The following is a 26,241-nucleotide window of genomic DNA, read 5'->3' on the forward strand; positions in this document are numbered from 1 at the left end:
TTCCTGGGTAGTTGCCCAGAGTCAATTTCCACTGTTTAGAACTAAAGACCCCGATATTGGAGACTCCCTCACAACTTTCCAGTGACTTCTCATGTATTCTAGAATGTGTCTTAAACTCTTTACCCAGCTCAAGAATATCCTCTCATAAAAATTGGTTTTCCATTACAAGCAGTCTCAAACCAATAGTGACTTGATTTATCAGTATCCATGCTTTTGGTTTGATATTCTTATACTAAAATGTTGTCTTGTAGCAGAAAAATGATCGAAGTAGATATGTAACTTCTGAGGCTATGCCATAAAAGACGTCACAGTTTCTGTCTTGGTTATGCTTGGGTCACTTACTCTCAGGGAATCCAATTATGATGTTATATGGACATTCAAGGAGATCTGTGGGAAAAAAATCTGTGAAAAACTGTGGCCAATAGGTTGATGATATGTGTAGTCAAGTCTTCTGGCAGCTCTGGCAGGAGAGCCTGAGACAGAACCACCTAACCGTCCTACACTCAAGTTCCCAATTTACAGAATCTATGGGGCAACAAATGTAGGCTAGTAAGTTTTGGAGGACAACTGATATGTGGCAAAAGATTACTAATACACTGTGCAACAACTAAAAGATGCTTTAAATTTTGAGGTAACTTGAAGGAGGCAAAGGAGTTGGCTTCAACTTCAGGTTTCTAAGAGCAGCGCCAAGGAAGAAATGCGGCAAATGTTAATCCCACAGGAAAAAAAAAATATCAGTTCCACAGATTTGAAGAGAAAGACCACCAAACCCAAATCATCATGGCCAAATTAATTAACGTAAGCTTTTCTTGGTTTGTGTATATGGGCTTTAGAGGGTTTGTGTCCCCTCTAAAGGTGGGGTTCAAGAGATAAGGACTGGACATAGGTAAGGTAAAGGTTTTAATAGTTTAGGAGTAGGGGGTTTCCAGATGAGGATTTGGCAGGCAGATAGGCATGGATTACCGAAGCAGAACCTAAGCACACCAAGTTGGTCATAACATCCTCTTGAAACAAAGACATGGTTGCAAGGTGGTTATACTAACCACTTGTAATAAAGGTATGGGGCAGTACAGAGCCATTTGTAGTTAAGGTTACAGGTGGGACATAGCCCAATCCTTGAGAAATAGAAATGTAATCATAAACAGGAATGAGCCTAGTTTGTCTTTACTATAAGATGGTTTTTAAGCCCGAGCTGGAGGGAGTCTGGTTTATTAGGATTTACAGGAAATGGAGAGCTATTCTGTTGTGGCCTTCAAATCCATTGGGAGAAACCTAAGACTTAGGCTCAACTCAAATTTATATTAAATGAGTTTATTCTACTGTTAGCGTAAGGAAGGCAGCTTTAGAGCCAAAACAGCATTCCACAGCGAAGGGGGATTAAGGATTAAGGTGGGGTTTTAAATTGGACATCAGAAAAGTGTATATTACAACTATCCACGAAATCCACCGCTGGGCAGGAAAATTGTTTTACTTTCCTCAGTTGTTTCTTACCTTTCCGCTATATAGTAAATCAAAAGATCACTTCATCCTTTTCCCATAGCTATAGTTTTAAAGAAGCACAGCCATTATCCTATTCTTATCTCACCTTCAGGTCTCTAGCATCTCCCAGGCATTCAACAGCCCTTAAGGGATCCCTGGCTCCACATTAAGTTTCTTTAGTCAACACAGGGGACCAGTGCAAATTATTTCTCAGGCAGGTCTGAGCACTCTACTGACAGGGATAGAGCAGTTCATTTCTGGGCAGGCAAAACCGGTGCCATCAAGTTGGGGCTGTCTGTCAATGTCTCCACACTGTTGGCAGCGCTCCTTCCAGCGCTAAAGATCCTGCAAGCTGGGATGGAAGGAACAAACTCGCTCACCCCCGGGGAAGCGCGCAGGGTATAACGTGGAGACTCAGTGCGCCGAAGCAAACTCAGCGCCTGCGCCGTGCGCACCTCGCCCCCTGGTGGCGCTGTCGCGCGCCGAGCCACCGATAGGGAAGCGCAGGCGCTCGGCACTCCGTTCGAGCGGAAGGCTCTAGGGGGCGTAGTCGAGAGAGTGGCGAGCGCTGGGATTCCTCAGGCGCGCAGGCCCGTAGCTACTTGCTTTCGGTTTCTCCCCGGGCCGACCGAGGCTTGCGGTCCTCTCGCCATGAAGCTGCGCGTGCGGATTCAGAAGCGGACCCAGCCGCTCGAGGTGCCGGAGTCGGAGCCGACGCTCGGGCAGCTGCGCGCGCACCTCAGCCAGGTCCTGCTACCTGCGTTGGGGTTCAGGTGAGCGGCGTCGCGGTCGCGGGGCGTGGGGCAGGCGCGCATCGGGCGGTCACGTGAGGCCGGGCCTCCAGGGCTTAGCTGCGCCGGACGCTTGCGACTGTGACGCTCGGCAGCTGGGTGCTCGCTGGGGTCCGGCTCTGGGAGACCATGGCCCAGCCTCCCCCGGGTGCCGCTGTCCTTCCCGGTGAGTAGTCACTTCCGGGGTTGCGGTCACAGCCGTCCGGAGGGAGGGCTGGAAGGAAACTCGGGAAGCTTGGCTTGGGTTAAATCTCCCAGTGTAAACCCACGGTAGCTGGAGTTTACCTCAGCGGTTGGGATATTTCAGTGGTTAAATCGGGAAAGCATCCTGCCTGAAGTGACAAACTTATTGACACCCTAGGTTGCTGTAATTTGTGCCACTGCCTAAGGCTACAATAACTTTAAAACCAGCTGAGCGTGCAAGTAAGTGCCAGTCTGCACCTAACTGTAACTTTCTCACTGTAAGGTTTTAGGAGGTACGCATGCTTTGGGTCAGTGGACGTTTTCTGGGTGAGAATATTGCTTTTTCTCTAAAATAGAGGCGTGACCCCAGAGAGCTTGCAGTTTCGTGGGAAGTTGAAATTTATGGGGTTGCAGATGAAGCTTCTGTGTTTCTGCAGAAGATATTTTCAGGACGCAGAGAGACAACTGTGTGGACGACCCACTTCAAGTGCTGAGCTAGAAAATTTAAATAGTCCTTTCACTTTATTTGTAGGGAATTAAGCAAAGTGAGACCCTGAATGGATCTCAGTCCCCCACCCCCGCCAACAGATTAAGTGAGCCTGAGCTACACCTCTATTCTAGCGCTCAGGAGGAAGAGTCAGGTTTATCTATTTTGTTCAGTTTAAGGCCAGCCTGGTCTACCTAGCAAGTTCCAGACCAGCCAGTGTTACATGGTGAGATCCTGTCTAATAAAATAATAATGTTAGCCAAAACATTTAAAAAGGAGCCTTTTTTCATATTAAAACAATTAATGTATTGCCATATTATATATTATATTTCCATATAATGGTGAGCTACCCACGTGTTATTTATTGGTGTAAAACTGTTTCTATGTTGATAACAATTACCTCTTACATTTTGAGAATTCAGTTTTTAAGGTATTTACAAAGTGTATTACTTTTCAGTTAAGCGGGGCAGTTTAGAAAGAGTGTGAAATCCAAGAGCCCGGGTTAGTTTCTCTTGCATGCTGTTTTCACAGTTGAGGTTGGTTAGTTGGATGGAATTTAAGCCTCGGCTTGGGAAAGTAAACTCATTCATCTGAAATTTTGTTCATTTGGGGAACAAAAGGGAAGCTTTAAAATGTGTTCATGTGACACACTTGTTATTCTTAAAGAGTATTTTCAACATGAGCAGATCAAAGATTGGTATAAAATAGATTTTTTTTTTTTAAAGTTTGAAGCTTCTAGAATTGCATTATTTTTGGTGAAATCCCCCAATCCCTATAATTACAGAAAATAAGACCTTGGAAAACACTTGAAAAGTTGGAGGTTAAACTGGCATTTCCGTTAAACAGATCAGTCCTTATCTTGTCTACAGAACGAATTGTTTGCTCTGGGAGTTTTCCCCTGTTCTGCCAAAGCTGACATGGCGTTTTCATGGGCAGATGGCAGATTTTCAGCTCGTTGTTTATCAGAACATTTTGCAAGCAGTAGAGAAGCTTATTTTCTGAGGAGTAGGAATAGTTTTAACTCCAGTGATGTCTCTTTAATTGATAAGAAAAAAAAATGGATGTGTATCAGAAAATGAACCAGGTTGGGGAGATGGCTGAAGCATTTCGTGGACAAGCCTGTTTGTTTGAAGTTTGAAGTCCCAGCACTGATGGAAAGCTGGAAGCAAAGCGCCTCAGGTTCAGAGATGCTGAAATACTGAAGTGTATGCTTTAGAACTGAAAATGTAGGTTCACAATAGGTATACTTCCTGGCCATTAAAGTTTTAGTTAGAAGTCTATGACTCAGGCATTTGATGAGAAGAACAAGTAATTTTGTCTCCTGCTTTTCTTTCTTTCTTTTTTTATATTACATAGTGCTTTTGGGTACATAGCATGTACTTTAATGTATTCCAAATGTATTATTTGGAATATTGGTAGGTAGCTCTTACTATGCTCATCCATCTTTCTTGGCAGTTCTGATACCCGATTTGCGATTACATTGAACAACAAGGATGCCCTCACTGGAGATGAAGAGACCTTGGCTTCATATGGGATTGTTTCTGGGGACTTGATATGTTTGGTTCTTGAAGATGACATGCCGGCACCTAACTTACCTTCATCTACAGATTCAGAGCGTTCCTCACTCCAGGATGATGACCAGCCTTCTCTGGCTGCCACTGCAAGTCAGGCTAATATCCCAGATGAACAAGCGAGTGATTCATTCCAAGGACAGGCCACCCAATTTGATCCCTGGACTGATGACAGTATGGTGGGTATTAACGATGAAGAGACGGAATAATTGATAAGGTGTACTGACACTTGAGAGGAATTCCACACCAGTCAGCATGATTAGCATCAGTAAACTGGAGACTGCGCCCTTTATGAACATTTTTGGTTTGGTTTGGTTTGTTGAGACAGGGTTTCTCTGTGTACTACTGACTATCCTCTCTGCTACTCACTCTCTAGACGAGGCTGGCCTAAAACTGGCCTGCCTCTGCCTCCCAAGTACTGGGATTAAAGATGTGCACTACCACTGACCTGCTTGAACATTTTCTTTGTAACTGCAAAATATCTGCACTAATGTTATGCTGGCATTCTAACTTCATGGTCCTCCACATAGGAACGCCCTGTTCTGCCCCTCAGCAGGACCCCTGGTTTCTTGTGCCTATTGTCTTCTTGTACCACAGGCTGCCAATCTGTTCTTCACTTTATTTTCCAGGTTGTCTGCTTCCTACATTTTCATTATGTCATTCTCTTGCTCTATAGTAACACTGTGTCTGAGAGGCTTGTCTATTCTGACGTAAATTTTTCTATTCTAACCGTGTTATTTCACAGAAGAGAAAATCCCTTATTGTCCTGTACCCAGGCTTTCTGAAACTTGTCCCACTTTACGTGTCCGGGGTCACTCTGTTCTTTTTCTGTCAGTGATTGTCTTTAGTTAGTTCAGATTCCTGATCATTCTCATTCTTCCATTTTCATACTCACACAAGTACACAACCTGCTGACCTGTGTGTGACCAGGGATGTGGTAGCCTGGTGCTTTTGCTGACCCACCTGTTTCTGTTTGTACTTCTATCTGTATTCCAGGGTCTTTGCTAATTGTAGTTCAGCAATTTAAACATTTATTGGTGATCTTTGTTACTTTGTAAGTTCCCTATTATTATAATTATTATTAAGATTTATTTATGTATATAGTGTTCTGTCTTCTGTACGTCTGCATGTCAAAAGAGAGCATCTGATACCATTATAAATGATTGTGAGCCACCATGTAGTTGCTGGGAATTGAACTCAGGACTTTTACAAGAATAGTCAATGCCCTTACCAGTGAGCCAACTCTCCAGCCCCTAATTATTTGTTTTATACTTTGTGTAAAATGATTATTTTATTTGTTTTAGGTTTTTTGAGAGAAGGTTTCTCTGTATAACAAGGTTTCTCTGTATAGGTTTCTCTGGCTATCCTGGAACTTGCTTTGTAGACCAGGCTGGCTTCTAACAAAACAATTAATACTGACAACATGTATCATTCTTAACTGTCTTTATGTATATATTACGATCACCCCAATTTGCAAGTTTTAAACATTGATCTGTGACATAAGAGTAGGCAGATATTTTGAATAGGTGGTTATTAAAATACTTACTACATTCATAAATTGTTAAAATTTCCACATACAGTAATTTTAATTTGTCTTTCAAATCATTCTTGTATCTCTTGAGTGCTTCTGCGTCATAGGGCAGTGTGTGGGATGAGTAAGGCTGTGTGACTGCAGACTTGAACTCATACTCAAGAGTCTGTTTTTGCTGACAAGCTCTTTCAGAGGTAAACCTAGAGAGAAGAGCCTGTTCTTTACCTAGGAGTAAAAATCTTTTAGTAAGATGGAGTTCTACAGTGTGTGAAATACCTTGTTAATTTTTCTTTGGAAATTTCTGAGAAGTTACCAGTGCCTCAAGGTAGTGATTCCAGTTCTAAGAGCAGTTCTAAGAGCATACTGTTTGTCTTGTAAGGTTTTTACGGGTTGACTATGAAACCTTGGTGGGGTGACTGAGCCTGAAGTCATAAACAATACTTGGACTGCTTGAGTCTGTATGATCTGCAAGTTCAGTATAGAAGGGAACCGTGGAGAAGGAAAATAAGTGGATGAGCAAGACTCAAAACCAGGGGAGAGGAATTTTATTTTGTAACTAAATATAGGTTAGTTTTATTTCATTGCTCTTGGGAGTTACTGTTAATGACAGCAAGGGATAACCAGTGTCAGACCTGATGTGAGCTTAGTGCAGTCTAGCCAGTTGTTTGTAGTTTTTGTAAGTGGCAAGACTTTGTAGAAGTGATGCTCAACTTTGTTCTCTCCTCACACATGGAAGATGATAAACACTCATATCAGAGGGTACCAGTGCTTCTTGGACTTAGGAATATGGCTTGATAAGCACACAGTGGTATGTAGTTAGCAGCTTGGGGTACTGCTTCTTAAAAAGTTACGTGTTTTTCCTATGCTACTAGCTAAGTAATAAATGGCAAAAGAAGGGATAATGGGGAAAAGTGAAGAGATTATTATCATAATTTAGACTTGATACATTGCTTTTTAATATGGTGATTTGTTTGTTCAAAGAAAATCATAGAAATGTTTTGAGTAGTAGCATCTTTTAGGTAGTCTTTTAAATTTTAATTTTTTCCTTTTTCTTTTCTTTTTTTTTTTTGAGACAGGATCTTGTCATATAGCTCAGACTGACCTTGAACTCTAAAATTCTTTGGCCTTCGCTTCCCCAGTACAAGAATTATACGTGTGTGTCACTGTGCCCGCCTAGAGTTTGCTTAACAAGTCTGATCTTTCTGTAGCCGTTAGGCTTTAGCTCTGCTGATTTTGAAAGAATAAATGTCAGCTGTGGCTCTATACCAGTCCTTCAACCTTGTCTTGTATAACTTTAAATTCTCCTGCCCTGATTCTTTTGGAAATACAATCCTAAAAAGAAAAAAAATTATATTAAGAGTTGAGCACAAACTAAGAAACAAGCTTTCTGAATGTAATCAGTGTAGCAACTTCGATTTACTAAAGCATGTTTTACAGAAAGCCTTAACGGGGAATCTGAGGACCTGGTTAATTGCAAAGTTGTATAAACTGGTTATCTTGACTAGTCATTTATTTATTTGAGTTAAAATTATACTGTCTATAAAAGACATTGTCCTCTTTGCTTAAGTTATGTGAAAGAGTACCCGGTAAACAAAGACAGGAAACTGTAGTATGTCACCCTTCAGCAATTGGTCACAAGCCTTTCCTGAATATGTACCATGTAGCAGGTACTGTTTTTTTTTTTTTTTTTTTTTTTTTTTTTTTTTTTTTTTTTTTTACAAAATGGACAACTTGTGTAGTCTTGTACTTTACACAAACATGCAGTCATGGAAAGATGCAGATGTGTGAATTGAAAAATAGTAATACAGTGTGGTAAGGTGCAACTTAAAGGCTGTGGGTGGCATCCCTTGGGTCTGTTGAAGAAGTGGGAATTCTGCAGTGGTAGGAAAAGCTGTTAGAAAGTGAACAGATGACGAGACAGGAAATGGCATGATGACGGGCCTTATATGCCTACGTTTTTTGGACTTAATTTTCTAGGCTTGCACTCTACCGCCTGTCTCTGAAGAACTTGTTTTATGAAATTGTAGTAAGTGTAACAAAGATGCTAAGTGTGAGGAAGAAGGCAAATGCATTTTGGTTAAATGGATGCATGACTATTATTTTTTGAATTCTTAGAGCTTGTATAATGTTACTACCAGATCCTGTGAGTATAGAGGGTTAGGTTGGGCAGACATAGCATGTAATGTTTCTCTGCTTGACTCTGTACCAGCTTTTTCTCCAAGAACTCCCAGGGACACAGTCTTAAGGTACAATTGTGGGAAATAGTCTTCCTCTTTTGAGGAAATCCTGAGTTTTAAACTGGGACATAAGATGTGATTGGATCCTTAATTTCTGGGGAAACTGGCAGGAGTACATGGTGTATCTGAGACAAGAAGGAGGCAGGCACTCTGTGGAGGTGCTGTTTCTGGGAGTCAGGAGACACATAATGGGCGTGTGAAGTACCAGTGGCATAGGAAGCACAGCTTTAGAGATATCCAGGCATGGTAGTGGTTGGAGTTATAAACACAACACGTTTAGGGTACTGTTCAGTAAGTGTTAGAGACTTACAGATAAGCTCCATGTTTTTAGCCTGGAGTTATGGGACTCAGGATGGAAGTATAGGTGACAGTCTCATTTATTTATAAGTACTTCCTGTTTCTGAACCTCATGCTGATTTTTGTTTTGAGCACTAATCTCTGCTCAGTTTAGGGTATAAAATGTCCTATGTAAAATTAATGAATCTATTATTGTCATCCTCTTTAGGAAGGGCCTAGTCAAAATGTTGAAGCTGAGTCAATTCAGGATGCCATGAGTATGGAAGAGGTTTCTGGTTTCCATCCATTGGAACCAATGCTCTGTAATGAAACGGAGGATGGGCAGGTGCCACATTCTCTAGAGACCCTGTATCAGTCAGCCGGCTGCTCCAACATCAGTGATGCCTTAATAGTGCTGGTGCATCTCCTCATGCTCGAGTCGGGCTACATACCTCAGGTGAGTTCAACCAAATACCTTATGAGGTGTGGTGGTTTGAATATGCTTGGTCCTGGGAGTTGGCACTATTGGAGGTGTGACCTTGTTTAAGGAAGTGTGCGGGTGGCCAGTGAGACCTTCCTCCTAACCACGTGGGAGCCAATCTTCTCCTAGTGGCCTTCCGATGAAGATGTAGTACTCTCAGCTCCTCCTGCATTATGCCTGCCTGAAAGCTGCCATGCTCCTGCCTTGATGATACTGGACTGAACCTCTGAACCTGTAAGCCAGCCCCAATTAAATACTGTCCTTATAAGAGTTGCCTTGGTCATGGTATCTGTTGACAGCAGTAACACCCTAAGACATGAAGTCTCAACTGGGTACCTCACTCTCAAGGGCGTTGTGGTCTATCTTCCTTTACTAAATGTGGTTGGTTCTTGAATATAAAATGTCAGACACAGTGAGGGGTTGTCATAGGTGCTCAGTAAATGTGCCCTTTCTGGCAGTCCTTCTTTTCCATCATTTCCCTTGTTAGAATTTAGTATTACAGGGATAATGGCAACTGGTTAAAAAAAAAAGATACAAGGTGTATATATGGTAATATTCAGATAAAGTGGTGGCAGTGTGGACTGCGTATGACTACATGCTGGCTACCTAATGTTTCATGGTCATAGATCTGTGCTGTGGTTGCTTGTCTTCATTCACAGTGGGGTTATTAAGCATCTACTAATGCAGTGACTTGTTTTTGTTCCTGGTATTAGGTCTTTGTTTCAAGTTACTGTTAGTCTGAGAGCAGACAAGAGTATAGATCATTAAAGTATATTGTGTAAGTTCTAGGAGAGAGATTTGCACATCCAGAGTGCCTGGGCCTCTCAAAGAGCAGTTAGAGAAGAGCCGAGGAATACATGGGACGGTATTAGAACACAGATTCTGACTTAGTAAGCTTAGGATGGAGCCGAGCTTCTTGCATACGCTGGCCTGTCCCCTATACTGCTGGCCTGTACACATTCCCTGTGGGCCATGTGATAGAATACAGAGATGAAGAGTAACCAAGATCATTGTGTGCCTGTGCACACCATGTGCACATCATATGCACAGGCACACATTTCTGAGTTCACAAATGAGCACAAAAACCAGACAAATATGACATATTACAAATAACAGTGTCAATTGACAAAGCATAACAAACATGCAGTGACAGAAATGTGAGCACAATGTTAGAAAATAACTTTTCTGAAAAAGGGCTATATGAAAGAAGTGCTTTTCACCTGTGGTCTTGAATAATGGTGTGTCTTTGCTAGGTAGAAAATGTGAGTCTTGGAAGAGAAAAATTCAGCTTTATTTCTATGATGTCATTTTATCTATTAAAAATTTTTTTATAGAAAAATATTACAAAATATTCTCCTTTAGTAACAGTATTAATGATGTGCATATTCTGTTAAGGAGGCTGTGCATCTTTTTAAAAATGTGTGTGATGTATGTGTGTGTGGGCGTGTGCATATCATATAGCATGTGTGGCAGTCAGCAGAGTTCTATGGAGTTAGTTCTCTGCCTTCACCTTCATGTGGGTTTCAAGGCTCAACCTTGGGTATCAGGCTTCTGTGACAAGCACTTTACCTGCTGAGCCGTGTCAGTGGCGCAAGGGGGCCACATTGCACAGTAAGGTAGGGGTGTTACGATTTTCAGGTTTTTCAGCACACCTTCATTATTTTTCCTTTCCTTTCATTCCTCAGGGGACTGAAACCAAAGCAGCGACAATGCCTGAGAACTGGAAGTCAAGTGGCGTCTACAAGCTGCAGTACACACATCCTCTCTGCGAGGGCGGCTCTGCCGTGCTTACCTGTGTGCCTTTGGGAAACCTAATCATTATAAATGGTAATGGGACAGAGCAGCTACGGTTGCTGCCTTATGCATTAAGTTGCTTCTTTTAAAACATTCTATAGCCACTTGAGTGGCTGGTCAAGTTGTTCACAACTTACTATACCACTGATAACATGCCTGAAAGATTTAAAATGAGAGGATGTTGGTTTAGGACAGCACCTTTTACTCTTGAGGTAGCACCTTTGTTTTCTTTTTAAATGTCTTATTTTTATTTTATGTTTTGAGTGTTTACCTGCATGCATATCTGTGCATCATTACATGCATGTAGTGCCTTGGAAGCCAGAAGAAGTGTCATATTCCCTGGAGTTGGTGTTACAGATGCCAGTAGCTGCCGGGTGCGTGCTGGGAATTGAACTAGGCTCCTCTGTAAGAAGAGCCAGCGCCTGTGACTAACTGCTAAGCCACCTCTCTAGCCTCAGCCCTTGTTTGGGATGTCCGAATCTTTGGACACTGTTCTGTGAGAGCTATGGTACTAGAAACAAAATGAGTTTTACTATAGAAACTGTTGGGAGAGTGTTGTGTTGTGCATGTCTGTGAATTTACTTCTGTAAATCTTAACCTGTGGTTAGGAACTTGGCTTCTCTGAAACTGCTGAGATTTTGCAGCCCTAGTATGCATAATTTAGCTGCCCTTCCTCACAGTTGTCTGAATAACAACTTCTCTGCTCTCCCCTTTCCTAAAAGGAAGCTTCACTGAGGTGGCAGTACATCTCTGGAGTTTATGATGTCACACAGGTCTTTCCCAACCAACGCTGCTTTCTGGAATGTTCTCATGATCTCACAGTAGGAGATCCATTTGGGTGACCAGGATCTTACATTTCACTCTGATCTTTTATTTTTATATTTTTGAAATTGGGTCTGTATAGCCTAAACTGACCTCAGATTCTTTATGTAGCTGAAACTGGCCTTGAACTTCTGATCCTTCTGTCTCTGTCTCTCAAGTTCTGGGATTGTGGGTGAGTATACCTCACTGGGCTAACACTGTTTAGTTTTTGAGGTTATCTTTTTCAGATACTTAAGCTAATGAGTTGAGGTGGACTGTAATGTTTGTATTACAGCTTGTCTGACTTTGCTGCCTTGGATTGGGTTTTCACTGGGTCCTTCAGATACTTGTTTTGTTGAGATGTTTAGAGGTCCAGTGTTAAAAAACAGGTTTTTACTAAAATTTATTTTAGATGCTAACATCGCATTTTTGATTTTAGAATTAGAAGATAATTTTTGGTCCCCTCATGTAATTTTTCCTCCATTTCCTCTTAATTGCCCAATTCTCTTAACTGTTTGAGCATTCAGCCCGTGATACTGCTTGCTTGCCAGGATGTGACTGACGGCATGGAAACTGAGTAGTGTCTCTGTTAGTGCTCACAATTAGCTTCTATAGCTTGTAGTTTAGTATTTTGTGTCCAGAGTGGTAGCAGTTTCTGTTTCTGTCTAGTCATCTTGATTTATCAGGTCACACCTGGGAAGATGGAAGTTACTAAACATTCATAACAAATGTGAGGTGGTGAGTTTTACCTCAATTTCATAGAAAGGTACCTAATAAATACTACCCTCTCTTCACTAAGGATTTTGGTGATTTCTTAATTTATGGTATTTTGTGAGTTAATTATTTGCAGATCAGTGCCTTGCAGTCTCTCACAGTAGCTGGTTATTCCAGGCTCAAGTCTTTGAAAAGGAACAGTGTCTTTAAGTCTTTGCTTCACCCAGGGCATGGCTTGGTGCACATGTGCATGAGCCCATCACTAGCTCTTTCATAAGCTGAGATGAAGTACGCCTTTGTATGTAAAACTAAAATTGAACCCTTTGGTGATGTCAAGAATATTGGTCTTTTGGGTTTAGAAAGCAATGGTGCTGTGAAAACTAGCAGGATCCTGTTACTGAACGAGGATTGACCATCGCCAAGGATTAAAAAAAATGTATAGTGTTTTAGTGACTTCATTAGAAATAATGGTCCTCTGTGCTTGACTGCTTCTTACTGACCTTGTTGCAGATCTGTCAATTACTAATAAGCTGCTGCTGGTGATACTTAGTGGAGTGTGTATGAAGATACTTACTGCAGTCTTTAAGGTGGTGGTTGAGGCTGATGACTTCATGCCAGGTTTAGCCTTTTGACTATGCTTTGAGAGGAAGAATGGGCTCAGAGCAGCAGTTTGTTTGGAATAATGTATCCTTAGTTTATGGAGGCAAGGAAAAGGGCCTGCATTAAAAAGGGAATCGATTCAGGAAGTGACAGATTGCTTTATCATCCTTCTTTTGTTTATTTACAGCCACAATAAAAATCAACGGTGGGATTAAAAATGTGAAGTCAGTGCAGCTGCAGCCAGGATCCTACGTTTGTGGAGTGGAACCAGGTGATGTAACTCTGACTTAACTTTTGGAAGAAAGCTTTGAGAGGTTCACTGAAAATCAAAGCCTGATCATTTCTAAATAGATTAAAACAAATTCCAAAGCAGTGTTCCCTCTAAGAATTCAGATGTTTAGGGCTCAGGGATGTGGTTCAATGGTAGTGTATTTGCCTAGCATGTCCAAGGCCCTAGGAGTCACCTCTGTACCACAAATAGAGGGGGAAAAGAAGAGGATTTGACTACAATTTTAAGAATTTGTTTTTTCACAATTCTTGAGGTCTTTGAGTACTAAGTTATATTTATACTGTTAAGAACTAACACTTGGGTATAATTTGTCCCTTTGATGTTTAATGTTCCTCCTGGTTTCTTGTGTTTATCTTTGGAGATCTTTCTACTATGTATTTAACAGAGAAGATCTGTGTTCCTTACAAGTAATTCAATGTGTTTTTTTAAAATTGAATATTGATAGAGAAAAACTACTTGAATATTTTCAATATAAATTTTATATAAATGCTACTATTTAATGAGGTTAGAATTTTCCTAAAATTTGGGTTCTTAGTATGGCTTTGCACATATCCCATACAATTATTAATAGAAGTAAAAAAGTCAGGTTTCTCTTTTTACTGTTGTTTAAACCTTCATTTTGAGAGACCAGGTGGGTAACAGGAGCGATGGGTGGAGAGAAGAATGAAGTGTCTTGTCCTTTCTGTTTCGTGCTGGGTGTGTACTGTCCCTTTAGTCCTTGTGGTAAATAATAAGAGAAGTGTTGAGCAGAGGGGAGGGATGGTGCTTACAGTAGCATCTCTTAGTCAAGTCTGGCTTGATCCAGGCTGCTCCTCTGAAGATACATTCGTGTGAATTTAGAGGGAGATCAGGCCCCAGGAAACTGTTGGAAAGAGGAACAGCACTATGTGTTCTTGTAGTGCTCTCTAGCTTGATGCTCATCCAGATCTTGGCACTAGACCACTCTTTAGTCAGCCTGATATTTCTTTACTGTCACTCCTTTAAGGACTCCTAGCCCCTATTCTTTGCTGTACAATCAGGTTTTCCTGTGGAATTTCAGTACCACAAATACACTCCATATGTCAATACTGTAACCTTTTTGAGGGTTCAGATTAGTATTTCCCAGGAACCAGTTTTTGCCACTGTTGGGGGTGATCTTGCCCCTATTGAGAAAGTGTGCTAGACTCATAAATCTGTAAATATGTTTTCTGTCATGATCAGAGAACTTAAAAGTTTCTCAGAACTATGCTTATCTTTGTACTAGGTAGGAGCTTCCATGGGATATATATTTCATACTGCAGAGCAGGTTTTCTGCTCGTATTACTAAAGATGAGTAGTTCTAGAGAAGGCTATCATTTCAGTAGGGTAGTTGAGGGGATCATTGGAGCAGGTCATCTGACTCTTAAGTCTTAAACCCTTATGTAGGGGTCTAGCTTAGACTCTGTTCTTCATCTATTAAATATGGAACAAAGAAATGGAAGGGAAGGAGGAAGTGCATTCTCTGGAAAAGTTTATAGACTTCAGTGAAGTATTTTTCCTGAAGTACTTTTGTGTTAGGTTCATTTGGCAAGTCATATTTATTTTATCGTGATTCAAAGTTTAGACCCTAGTAGCTCATATTATTCTTTCAAGTTCCTAGTCACATGCTTCCAAGAAGATTTTATTTTGTTTGTTTGTTATGGAATTTAAAGAAAAAATGTATTGAGGATCTGAAGAGCAATTCTATAAAACTGACTTTCCCCTACACGCTCTGTTGTGTCCATCATTCTTAGACATGGATCAGACACCATACACACATGAAACACACCACCGTGCTTCAGCAATGTAAGGAAAGGAAAAATGCTAAAGGAACAACATAATTATTGAGAGAAAAAAATTTAAAGAAAATTGATTTTCACATTTAAAAAAACAAAATTGAACCAAATTGATTTTTTCATTATTTATTTACTTTATATCCCAATATCAGCTCATCTTCCTCTCAGTCCCCCCTCACATAGCTCCTCCCAACACTCTCCCCTTCCCGTCTCTGAGAAGGTTACCTCACTTCTGGTGAGGCTTCCCTGCCAGGTATCACCCCACCCTGTGACATCAAGTCACTGCAGGACTGGGTGGCCCAGCTAGGGGAATGGGATCCATAGGCAGGCAACAGATTAAGGGACCTTCATGAAGACTAAGCTGCACAACTGCTACATACGGGGTGGGGAAGTCCAGCCCATGCTCACTCTCCAGTTGGTGGTTCTGTCTGGACCCCAAGGGTCCAGGTTAATTGACTCAGTTGGTCTTCCTGTGGAGTCCTTATCCTTTTCAGGTCCCTCAATCTTTATCCTAACTCTTTCATAAGCTCCATCTAGTGTGTGTCTGTGGGTTTCTGCATCGATTTCCAGTGGCTGCTGAGTGGAGTTTCTCAGAGGACAGCTATGCCAGGACCCTGTAAGCATGACAGTATCATTAGTAGTGTCAGAGAATTGGTTCTTGCCAATCTCAGTTTGGGCCAGTCATTGGTTGGCCTTTCCCTCCGTCTCTGCTCTATCTTTGTCCCTATGCATTTTGTAGACAGGACACATTTTGGGTTGAAGGTTTTGTGAGTGGATTGGTGTCCTTATCCCTCCACTGGGAGTCCTGCCTGGCTATGGGAGGTGGCTACTTCAGGCTCCATATCTCCCACTGCTAGGAGTCTCAACTAGAGTCACCCCCATAGAGTCTCTGGCACTAGAGATGCCCTCCTTGCCTGCCACCGATTTCCATCTCTCCCCCTTACACCTGATCCCTCTGCCCCATTTCCCCAAATTGATTTTTTAAATTGAAACTATATTTTTTCTCATATAATAATCTTGATTGTAGTTTTCCTTCCCTCTGCTCCTTCAAGCTCCCCACCTTCCCTCCTGTCCAGATCTCTTTCTGTCTCATTAGAAAAGAACAAGTTTCTAAGAGATAACAACCAAATATAACAAAATAAAATATAAGATGAAACAAAAATTTTCATATTGAAGTTGGATATGGCAACCTGAAACAAGAGAAAAAGAGTCCCAAGGGCAGGCAATAGTCAGAAACGCACTTGTTCTCACAGTCAGGAGTCCCATAGAATACTAAGCTGATAGCTATGATATATATTCAGAAGACCCTGTGTAGACCCATGTAAGGCCTGTTTGCTGCTTCAGTCTCTGAGCTCAAATGTGCTTTGCTCAGATGATTCAGAGAGCCTTGCTATCTTGGTGTCCTCATCCCTTCTGACTTTTATACGTTCTATGGCTCCTCTTCCACAAGGTTCCTTGAGCTCTCAGGGGAGGGATTTGATGGAGACATCTCTTTTAGCACTCTGAGTGTCTGGCTGTGGGTCTCTGCATTTGTTCCTGTTTGCTGCCGGAAGAAGCTTCTCTGATGACTGGATAAGCCATTGATTTTTGAGTATGACAAAATACCATTAGAGTCATTTTATTGTTACTTTTTTTCTTTTAAAAAAAACTTTTAAGACTACTAGTATTTGTTTTTACCCTAGGTCTCTGGGCTGTCTAGTCTCTGATTCTTGGTTACTCAAGCAATGTCAGGTATTGGCTCTGACTCTGTGGGTGGTCCCTAAGTCAAATCAGACATTGGTTGGCTCCTGCTACAAGTTCTGTGCCACTATTGCCCTAGCATATTTTGTAGGCAGAACAAATTATAGGTCAGAGGTTTTGTGCCAAGGTTGGTGTTTACGTTTCTCTTCTGGTAGCCTGCAGAGTGCCTTCCTGCACCAAAACACTAGAACATACATGAAGGTTCCATGTAGCCACAGCTCGATTTCTCCATGTTCAGGGAGTTGTGGGGTTTTGTTCTCAGCAGCAGAGTCCCACTGTCTGTACCATCATTGTCTTAGGAACACTCTGGATTGTTTGAGGGTTTTTATAGAGCACCTTGTCTAACAACTCAACTGAATGCAACTGAATGGAAGCCTCATTTGGTGATGAGACTTGAGGCTCTGTATCGCAATTATTGGGGAAACTCATTAGGACCACCTTCATATATTTTAAAAAGTTTCCAATGCACTAGTTTTCATGTCATCCCCCAAATGCTCCTCAGTTTTATCTCTTTTCCTGTATTCTCTCCCTCTACCCTCTCTGTCTCTCCTGCCCACACTTGAATCTCTTCTTTCCTCCTCACCTCTTCTCTCCAGATCCCTCCCTTTGTCCACGTCCACATTTATTTTATTTCTTCTTCTCAGTGAGATTTAAGCATCCTCCTTTTGGCCCTCCTTGTTACTTAGCTTCTTTGTGTCTAACATGGTTATCCTGTACTTTATGGCTAATACCCACTTCTCAGCAAGTCCATCCCATAATGTCTTTCTGGGTCTGGGTTATCTCACTCAGGACGATCTTTTCTAGTTCCATCCATTTACCTGCAGATTCCATAATGTCATTGTTTTTAATAGTTCAGTAAAGTTCCATTGTGTAAATGTTGTTTATTCATTCCCCGGTTGAGGGACATCTAGGTTTGCAGTTTCTGGCTATTATGAATAAAGCTGCTCTGAACATAACTGAGCAAGTGTCCTTGTGGCATGGCGGGCTATCTTTTGGGTTTACGCATAGGAGTGGTATAGCTGAGTTTTGAGCTAGAGCTATTCCCAATTTTCAAAAAGTACAGAATGCTTCACAAATTTGTCTTGTTATCCTTGCATAGGGGCCATGCTAATCTCTGTAGTGTTCCAATTTTAGTTTATGTGCTGCTGAAGTGAGCACATACCACATTTTCTTTATCTGTTTTTTTGGGAGAGGAACATCCAGGTTGTTTCCAAGTTTCTGGCTCTTATGAATAAATTCTACAATGAACACAGTTGAACAAGTGTCTTTGTGGTAGGATGGAGCATCCTTTGGGTATATGCCTAAGAGTGGTAGCTGGATCTCGAGGTAGATTAGTTTTCAGTTTTCTGAGGAACTGCCGTATTGATCTCCATAGTGGCTGTGTAAGTTTGTACTCCCACCAGCAATGGAGGAGTGTTCTCCTGCTCCACACTAGTGAGCTGTCACTAGTGTGACTGACCTTAGCCGTTCCGACAGGTCTAAGACGGAATCTTAAAGTAGTTGTGACGTGCATTTCCCTGATGGCTAGGAATGTTGACCATTTCTTTAAGTGTTTCTCAGCCATTTGAGATTCCTTTAGTAAGAATCCTCGATTTAGATCTACACACGCACGCACGCACACACACACACACACACACACACACACACACACACGCACGCACCACACACATATTTGTTTGTTTGTTTGTTTTTGTTGTTGAGTCATGTAGTCCTGACTGTCCTGGAACACACTTTTTAGACTAGGCTGGCTTTGAACTCAGAGCTTCATCTGCCTCTGCCTCCTGAGTGCTGGGATTTAAAAAGTTATGTGTCACAATGCCTGGGTGCCTGTACCCCATTTTAAAATTAGATCATTTGGTTTTGTGAAATCTAGTGTCTTGGGCTCTTTATATATCTTGGATATTAGTCCTCTGTCAAATGTGAAGTTAGTAAAAAGCTCTTCCGGTTCTGTAAACTGCCGCTTTGTCCAATTGACAGTGTCCTTTGCCTTACAGAGGTTTTTCAGTTTCATTGAGTCCCCTTATCTGTTGTTGATCTTAATGTGTGAGCGATCAGTTTTCTTCTGTGTCAGCGGGTTCAGGGCTATTCCCCACTTTCTCTTCTATCAGGTTCAGTATGTTGGTTTTGTGTTGAGTTCCACTTGGACTTGAGTTTTGTACAGGGTGATAAATATGAGTCTGTTTGCCGCCTTCCACATGCACACATGCTCTTTGACCAGCACTCTTTGTTGAAAATGCTTTCTTTTTTTTTTTTTTTTTTTTTTTTTTCAGTCTGTTGTATTTCTCGATTCTTTATCAAAAGTCAGGTGTCCATAGGTGTGTGGATTTATGTCTGGGTCTTCAATTCTATTGATCAACGTGTCTGTTTTTATGTCTATACCATGCAGTTTTTATTACTGTGATCCTGTAGAACAACTTGAAATCAGGGATGGTGAGACCTTCTACAGTTCTTTTATTGTTCAGGATTGTTTTAGCTACCCTGGTTGTTTTGATGTTGTCGTCGTTGTTGTTTTTCCATATGAAGTTGAGAATTGTCCTTTTGAGGCCTGTAAAGAAATGTGCTGGAATTTTGATTGGGAATTGTATTAAATTTGTAGATTGCTTTTGGTAGGTTTGATCTTTTTATAGTGTTCCAGATTTCTGGGATATTTTGTCTCAGGATTTTTTTTTTAACATTTTCTTTGAACGATGTATCCATGGATTCTCTCTTCTGTCTCATATTCTGTTGGTTATGCTTGTATCTGCAGTTTCTGTTAGCATTTCTAAATTTTTCATTTCCAGAATTCTCTCATTTTGTAGGTTCTTTATTGCTTCTGATTCTTCTTTCTAGTCTTGAACAGTTTTACTCCTTTTCTTCCACTGTCTGTATTTTCTTAAGGATTTCCTTAAGGAAATTATTTATTTCTTCCAGTTGTTTGTTGTCTCTTGAATTTGTTTAAATGATTTATTCATTTTTGTCTTAAAGGACCTCTATCATCACCCTATAGTTGGTTTTAAGGTCGTTTTCTTGTGCTTCAGCTATGTTGGAATAATCATGTCCTGTTGTGGTAGGATAGCTGGGCTCTGGTGGAGACATACCTCACTCACTGTTCATTTCATTTTACAGCATGTAATCCATCATCCAGGGAAGTGAGGGTAGGGTCTAAAGGCAGTAACCTGGAAGCAAGAGTTGAAGCAGAACCCATAGAAGAATGCTGCTTACTTCCTTGTTCATTCAGCTCCAGGGGTGACAATGCCCATAGTGATCTGAGTCCCATGGAAATCAAGAGACTATATCACAGGCCAGTCTGATGGGGGCCTTTTCTTAGTTGGGGTTTCTTTTTCTAAAATTACTGTAGCTTATGTTAAGGTGGCATAAACCAGCACAGATGGCTGTTCTGTGATTGTGGATACTTGGAACAATGAGTATTTTGGATCAGGCACAGTTAGGTTTGTACCTTTCTGGCCTCATCACTCTGGGACTGAGGGTAGGCTCTCTACCATGTTTTTAGAAAGGGTGAAGTGGTACCTTTCTCCGTTGGCTTCTCTAGGAGGAAACTGCTGATGTGAGAAAGCTGGAGGGCTGTTCAACACTGTTTGAGACATGTTTGTTATGTGAGAAGTCCTGTCCCTTGGGCCTTATGCTGCATAAGAGCATGTATACACTGCATAGTGCCCAGAATAGACTGTTAGCTAGGTGGTAAATCTTTCTAGTGTGTGCAGACCCCTCAGGCTCTTCTCTGCAGCCGCTAAGCTGTATTTGAGTTCATTTTCTATTAGTTTGACATTAATTTTGCACCTGAGACTGACTTTTGTTAGTCTTGTGCTGCACTTCCTCTTTTAAGGGTTTCGATTTCCCTTCCTAGTAGGAGTTACTCATGAATATTTAACACTTGAATTTTGTTTGGCAGAACTGGAAGACAGATGCCACTCCAGGTTTTTCTATTTGGTTTTGACTTCTACTTTGTAAAAACACTCTAGGGGAAAGTGCCGCCAAAGTGTACAAAGATCTTAAGAAGCTCTCTCGTCTCTTCAAAGACCAGCTGGTGTACCCTCTTCTGGCTTTCACACGACAAGGTAAGGAGATGGAGTAAATTGTTACTGTTGAATGACTGAGAGACTGACCAGAGCTCAGGGTTCCCACTGTGAGGTCTGACTTGTCTTTATCTGTCCTACTGAAATTCTGCTTTAAATCACTGCAGTATGCATTCCTTAAGCATTACCCACTTTTTCCTTGTTCATTTACCCAGAACAAGGTAAATGTTTTATTGTTTCTTCTGAGACAGTTCATCTCATTGTGTAGCCCAGGGAGGCATCTGACTTGTTATGTAGCCCAGGCTTTGCCTTGAATTTGTGATCCTCCTGGCTCAGCTTTCCTATCACACCTAGTTTCCATGACAGTGTTTGCATTGTACTTAGTGGTTGAAATGATTTCTTTTCAATGTAAGGTTGTGACTTGAAGGTAAGGAATGTGTCTTAATCAGCTTTGTATTCTCATTTTCTGGTTCAGTAAACAAAAGTATATATAGCATGTAAAAATGAATGGTTTTCCTTAAATTTTTTTATTACATTTACTTATTTTGTGTGTGAGTGTGTATATATGTGTGTGTATATGTGTGCATGTATGTGAATATGTGTTCACATGTGCATTTGGGACACTATGCAGGACACAGGTGTGGAGGTCAGAGGACAATTTGCAAGAATTGGTTCTTTTTTTGCATTATATGATCCCAGGGAATTGAGTGCAGGTCAGCCTTAATGGCAAGCACCTTTATTTGCTAAGCCATTAACTGGCTCACATTTTTAAAAAAAAATGCATTTTAAAATAAAAATAAAAAAAAAAACCAACCCACACACTTAACGTTTATGAGTAATTTGCTTGCAGGTATGTGTGTTCCGTGTGTGCTTGCAGTGCTGGCAGAGACCAGAAGAGGGCAGTTGGAACCCCTGAAAAAACGGAGTTTCAGTCTGTGGTGATCCACCTTGTGGTGCAGGGAAACAAAGCTAGATGCCTTGCAAGAGCAGCAGTGAGTGGTCTTAGCTGCTGAGCCTTCTCTCCACCTTTACTGTTTGCAGTTTCTAGAAGCAACATCTATTGGGCACTAGATATTTTTACATTGGTGTTGTTGAATATTATTAACTGTGAAGTAGATTTTACTATGGATATTTTATGGATGATGAAATTGTTATTCAGCAAACTTTATATTTTTCTGAAGATCTTTTATAAGTCAGCTTTCTCTCCTTTGTGTCATTGCGAGGCACTTATTTCTAGTCATGTGCATGTGGGTTTGCTCTGGTGGAGTGACCTGCATCAGGAGCATCCATGTCCGAGCCCAGCCACGTGCTGGCTCTCAGAAGACGTCGTGCTCACGTCTAGTGTACTGCAGAGAGCGAGTCAAGTGAAGCTCAGTGGTCGTTGTTGAAAGTACACTTACAGAGAAAGCTGGTAGTCAAGACTTGCCACCTCTTGAGAGGGAAGTGCTGACAGCTTTTGGTGATGTTCTGTACTCAGTAACTCCTGTTGCTGCTTTTCCACCTAGTACTGAACCTTCCAGATGTGTTTGGGCTGGTGGTTCTTCCATTGGAGCTGAAACTACGTGTCTTCCGACTTCTGGATGTTCATTCTGTCCTGGCTCTGTCTGCAGTCTGTCATGACCTCCTCATTGCATCAAATGACCCACTGCTGTGGAGGTGTTTGTATCTTCGGGATTTTCGAGGTGATTTACTTAATGACACATTGATGGGAGGGAAAAAAAGCTTCTTTGTCATGGTTGCCATGGTGTTACTCAGCTGGCTAAAGTTTTTAAGTATAGGTTTTTTTTCCCTTACTATTTTGGTTTGGTCGGCAGCTTGTTTTTTTTGTTTTGTTTTTTTTTTTTTTTTTAATTTTCATTTAATCTTTTTTTTACAATCCAGATTTTATCCCCCTCCCAGCCCACCCTGACTGTTCCACATCCCATACTTCTCCACCCCTGCACCTCCGCCCCCCATGAGACTGTCTCTGTCCTCCAGTCTGCAGCTATTAAGGAATAGCTTTTGGGTAAAGAAGCTCTCGGCTTCCTGATGCTGGCCTGTGCCACAAACACTGTCTGTGCACTCTTTTTTCATATTTTCTGTAGTACAACCCTTTAGTTGCAATAAACTAATTATGTCAGGATATGACATAGAAGACCAGAAAGCATTTTCAGTGTCTGACTTAAGTGAACTGCACTTCTACTCACTGCCTTGGAACCAGCGTCACCCTCAGTGTGCTGCTCTGGTGCCTTGTTTGCTGCGGTGGTCACTTCAGCAGTGATGAGATACTAGACCTTGTGCAGCATGATTTCCAGATCAAGGCCAGAAGAGCCTGGTGTGAGCTTCTCTCTGCCAGGACTGACATTACGGTGTCTTTGAAGTTGTTGTTTCAACTGTAGAGTGGGTCATGACATTGAGTTGATGGGTTGGTTTATAAAACAGGCAGAGAGCGACTAAACTACAGTAGAGACAGGAGTGAGCTGTCTCAGGTAGGTACTTACTGTGCTGCACATACTTTCTGTGTGCTTCCTGTCAAAAACATTGTAGTGAAAATGGGAATATGCTGTTAACATACTACCTTAGCTGTGGAAATAAACAATATCATGGAGTCATTTAGTCTTAAAATTGGGCAGTTGTTCTTTAAGAAGTGTGAGTGACCTTGATCCTTCCTTTTTGTCCTTACATCCCAAACTTAAGGTGTTACTTTGTGACAGTAGGCAACAAGTGTGGTACAAAAAGGAAGTCATAGATAAAAAGAAAAGACAGGGCTGGGGGGCTGGGAGGCTGGGGCTCAGTTGGTGGAATGCTTGCCTAGCATCTGTGGAGCCCTGGGTTGCATCTCTAGCTTTGCATAAACCAGGACTGGGTGTGCCTGGAATCCCAGCATGTGGGAGGCTGAGACAGGAAGGTTGCTGTAATTCTTATGTTAGTCTGTGTTCCAAGGAGAACCTTATCTTACAGACAAGTAATTAGAAAAAAAGACACAGTGGTTAACATATATGGAACAACTGACTAGAACAACATATATGGAACAACTGACTAGAAAAAGCGGGCTATAGTATACAATCATAAAAGGAGAGCAAATGATCTCCTTCATCTGTGCATTTAAATGCCTTTGGTCTGGTTCATTACTAATTGTGGGTCGCCGCTCCTTAGTAAGCTGTTTTGTGTAAAAATTGTATGGGGCTAGAACAGTGGTTCTCAACCCCCTAATGCTGCAATCCTTCAATACAGTTCCTCATGTTTTGTTGACATCTCCCCCCCCCATAAAATTATTTTCATTGCTGCTTTATAACTGTCATTGTGCTACATTTATGAGTCAGTCATAATATAAGTATTTGTGTTTTCTGATGGTCTTAGGGGACCCCTGTGAAAGGGTTGTTGAAGTTCCAAAGGGGTCATGACTCACAGGTTGAGGACCACTGGGCTAGAGCTTTCATTAACTTCAAAGCTAGTTAATAACTTATAGAGAAGACATGGCCAGCTTTTTCCTAAACTCATTAGACTTGAAGTTGATTAAATTTTTCCTCATTTCATGTATTTTAAGTGTACTTACAGTAGTTCTTTGTATGTTCATACTCTTGATGGGCAGAAAATATGTAACCTACCTATAGAAGAAAGTCTGCTCAGTTTGACTTCAGGAAAGAATGTGGGCTGTAATCCAGAGAGTTAAGAGATGCTTTTAGGCTGGGTCAGTGTAACTCAAGACATGGCTTAGTGGCAGCTGGCACACCTTCATGAGCGTGGGGCAGAAGCCACATGCTGTCTCACAGTGAATTGAGGGTCACTGCTTATCATTAGGTAGTGCACATAGACTGCTTGGCTTACGTAATGATGTGCAGTGTGCATACAGATGCCCCATGTCTACACTGTTTGCTATTGGATGCATGAAGTGCTTTGTAATAATTGACATTTTGTTTTACTTTCTCAGACGGTACTGTCAGAAGTCCTGATACAGATTGGAAAGAAGTAGGTATTTTTAGATATGAAGACTAATGTTTATGACTCAAATACCTAGTGAGTCAAGATTGAAAGGTTTCTTTTTACTTTTAGTGTGATAAGATAAAGTCAATCAAAATTAAATTTATTGTTAAATATTGGTAATGAAAATGTCTTTAATTTTAGGCTTAGTCCTTGCTTTCAAAGAAAAGTTGATACATTATTATTGAAATATAACAGCTTTTTTCCCCACAAAAATCTTGTTGTGTTAGGGTAATCTAAATAATCTGTTAGCATTGTGAAAAAAATAAGATACTTTTTTTTTTTGGTAGAATGTGACTAAAAAAAAATCACTGATAGGCCTGAGGAAAACTCTTTGGGATGAAGGACTAAAGAAAAAAATAACTGGATGAAAGTCCTCAGCTCTTTGCAAAATGTACAGTATTGTTCTTGAGTCTGTGTCTGCCCTTTAAAACGGTCACTTGTTTATGCTTTAAATTGAAATCCACTAGGGATGAAAAACAAGAAGTTTGTACCTGAATGTTATTTATAGCATGATGTTTTCAACAAATCCTTAAATTGCATGCCCAGAAAGCTCACCTAAACCTATGTTAGCCATGGAGTGCTAGATTTTATTCTTAAAAATATATGCCACTGAGTTTTCCCTTTTTTGAGCTTATTGGTACCTCAGATTAAGCAGTTACTCTGAAGCAAAGTACTTCAAGATGAGAGCTCTCACTTGGCACCTGGAGTCAAAGCTCTTCATGTGGTAGAAGCTGGCAACCATTCTATTATGTGCCTGCCTTGTTTGCATAGAGTGTGAGAAAGAAAAATACAGATGGACGTAGGCTTAGAGATTGGGAGGACCTCCACTACTCACCATATCTTGTCTCTCCTCCTTGTTTTTCTACAGTTGTATAGAAAGAAGCACATACAGAGAAAAGAGGCTCAGAGGATGCGGCATGCAGTGTTCCTCCCATCGGCTCACCCTATCCCATTTTGTCCCATTCCCGTCTACCCCAGAGCCTACCTTCCCACCCCGCTGCTTCCCCCAGGAATCATTGGTGGTGAATATGATGAGAGGCCGATACTGCCTAGTGTTGGGGACCCAGTCACCTCACTCATCCCAAGGCCTGGGGAGCCTCCTAGCCAGTTCCGCCCACTCAGACCACGTTTTGATCCTGTTGGCCCACTTCCAGGACCTAATTGCCTCTTGCCAGAAAGAGCTATCCCCAACAACAGATTTCCCTTCAGACCCGGCAGGGGTAGGTCAGCTGACGGCCGGCTGCCATTCCTGTGAGTGATTTGGAGACTTATGGAAACTATGGGTGCCGCTTCCTTGGATGCTGATCTCTGCTGTCAGTGTCTGGTCGGTGGCACCAAGGACAAGGTTGCTCAAAGAGGGGTTAGCTTCGGAATAGGTGGCTGTTGGTCTCTCCTCTGGATTCACCTCTGGGATAGAGATTGTGGTACTGATAATGTTCTTTGTTATATTAATAAAAATATGTATAAATTGTATGGCAGACTTGACTTTTGTTAAGGA

At 41.4% G+C, this 26,241-nt stretch overlaps 1 protein-coding gene and 1 non-coding gene across 5 annotated transcripts; one reads left to right on the forward strand and one right to left on the reverse strand.

Moving 5' to 3' along the window:
* Positions 1-1,960: 1,960 nt before the first annotated feature.
* Positions 1,961-26,216, forward strand: Fbxo7 (F-box protein 7). 4 transcript variants are annotated; one of them, XM_076919820.1, is made up of 9 exons: positions 1,961-2,252; positions 4,396-4,690; positions 8,785-9,012; positions 10,722-10,863; positions 13,133-13,216; positions 20,727-20,822; positions 22,286-22,462; positions 24,691-24,728; positions 25,612-26,216. In XM_076919820.1, exons 1-9 carry the CDS (start codon positions 2,131-2,133, stop codon positions 25,996-25,998), a joined length of 1,569 nt encoding a protein of 522 aa, XP_076775935.1. In that variant the 5' UTR covers positions 1,961-2,130; the 3' UTR covers positions 25,999-26,216. The 4 variants fall into 4 exon arrangements, with proteins under 4 accessions (XP_076775935.1, XP_076775937.1, XP_076775936.1 ...); XM_076919822.1 differs by having other exon boundaries at positions 2,250-2,436; XM_076919821.1 differs by lacking the exon at positions 1,961-2,252 and adding an exon at positions 2,280-2,436 and having other exon boundaries at positions 4,548-4,690.
* Positions 17,821-17,925, reverse strand: LOC143436518 (U6 spliceosomal RNA). Its single transcript, XR_013106486.1, has one exon. It is a non-coding gene; the product is annotated as a U6 spliceosomal RNA (small nuclear RNA).
* Positions 26,217-26,241: the final 25 nt, after the last annotated feature.

Source organism: Arvicanthis niloticus, chromosome 22 (assembly GCF_011762505.2).
Source record: "Arvicanthis niloticus isolate mArvNil1 chromosome 22, mArvNil1.pat.X, whole genome shotgun sequence".
Classification (NCBI taxonomy): Eukaryota; Metazoa; Chordata; class Mammalia; order Rodentia; family Muridae; genus Arvicanthis; species Arvicanthis niloticus.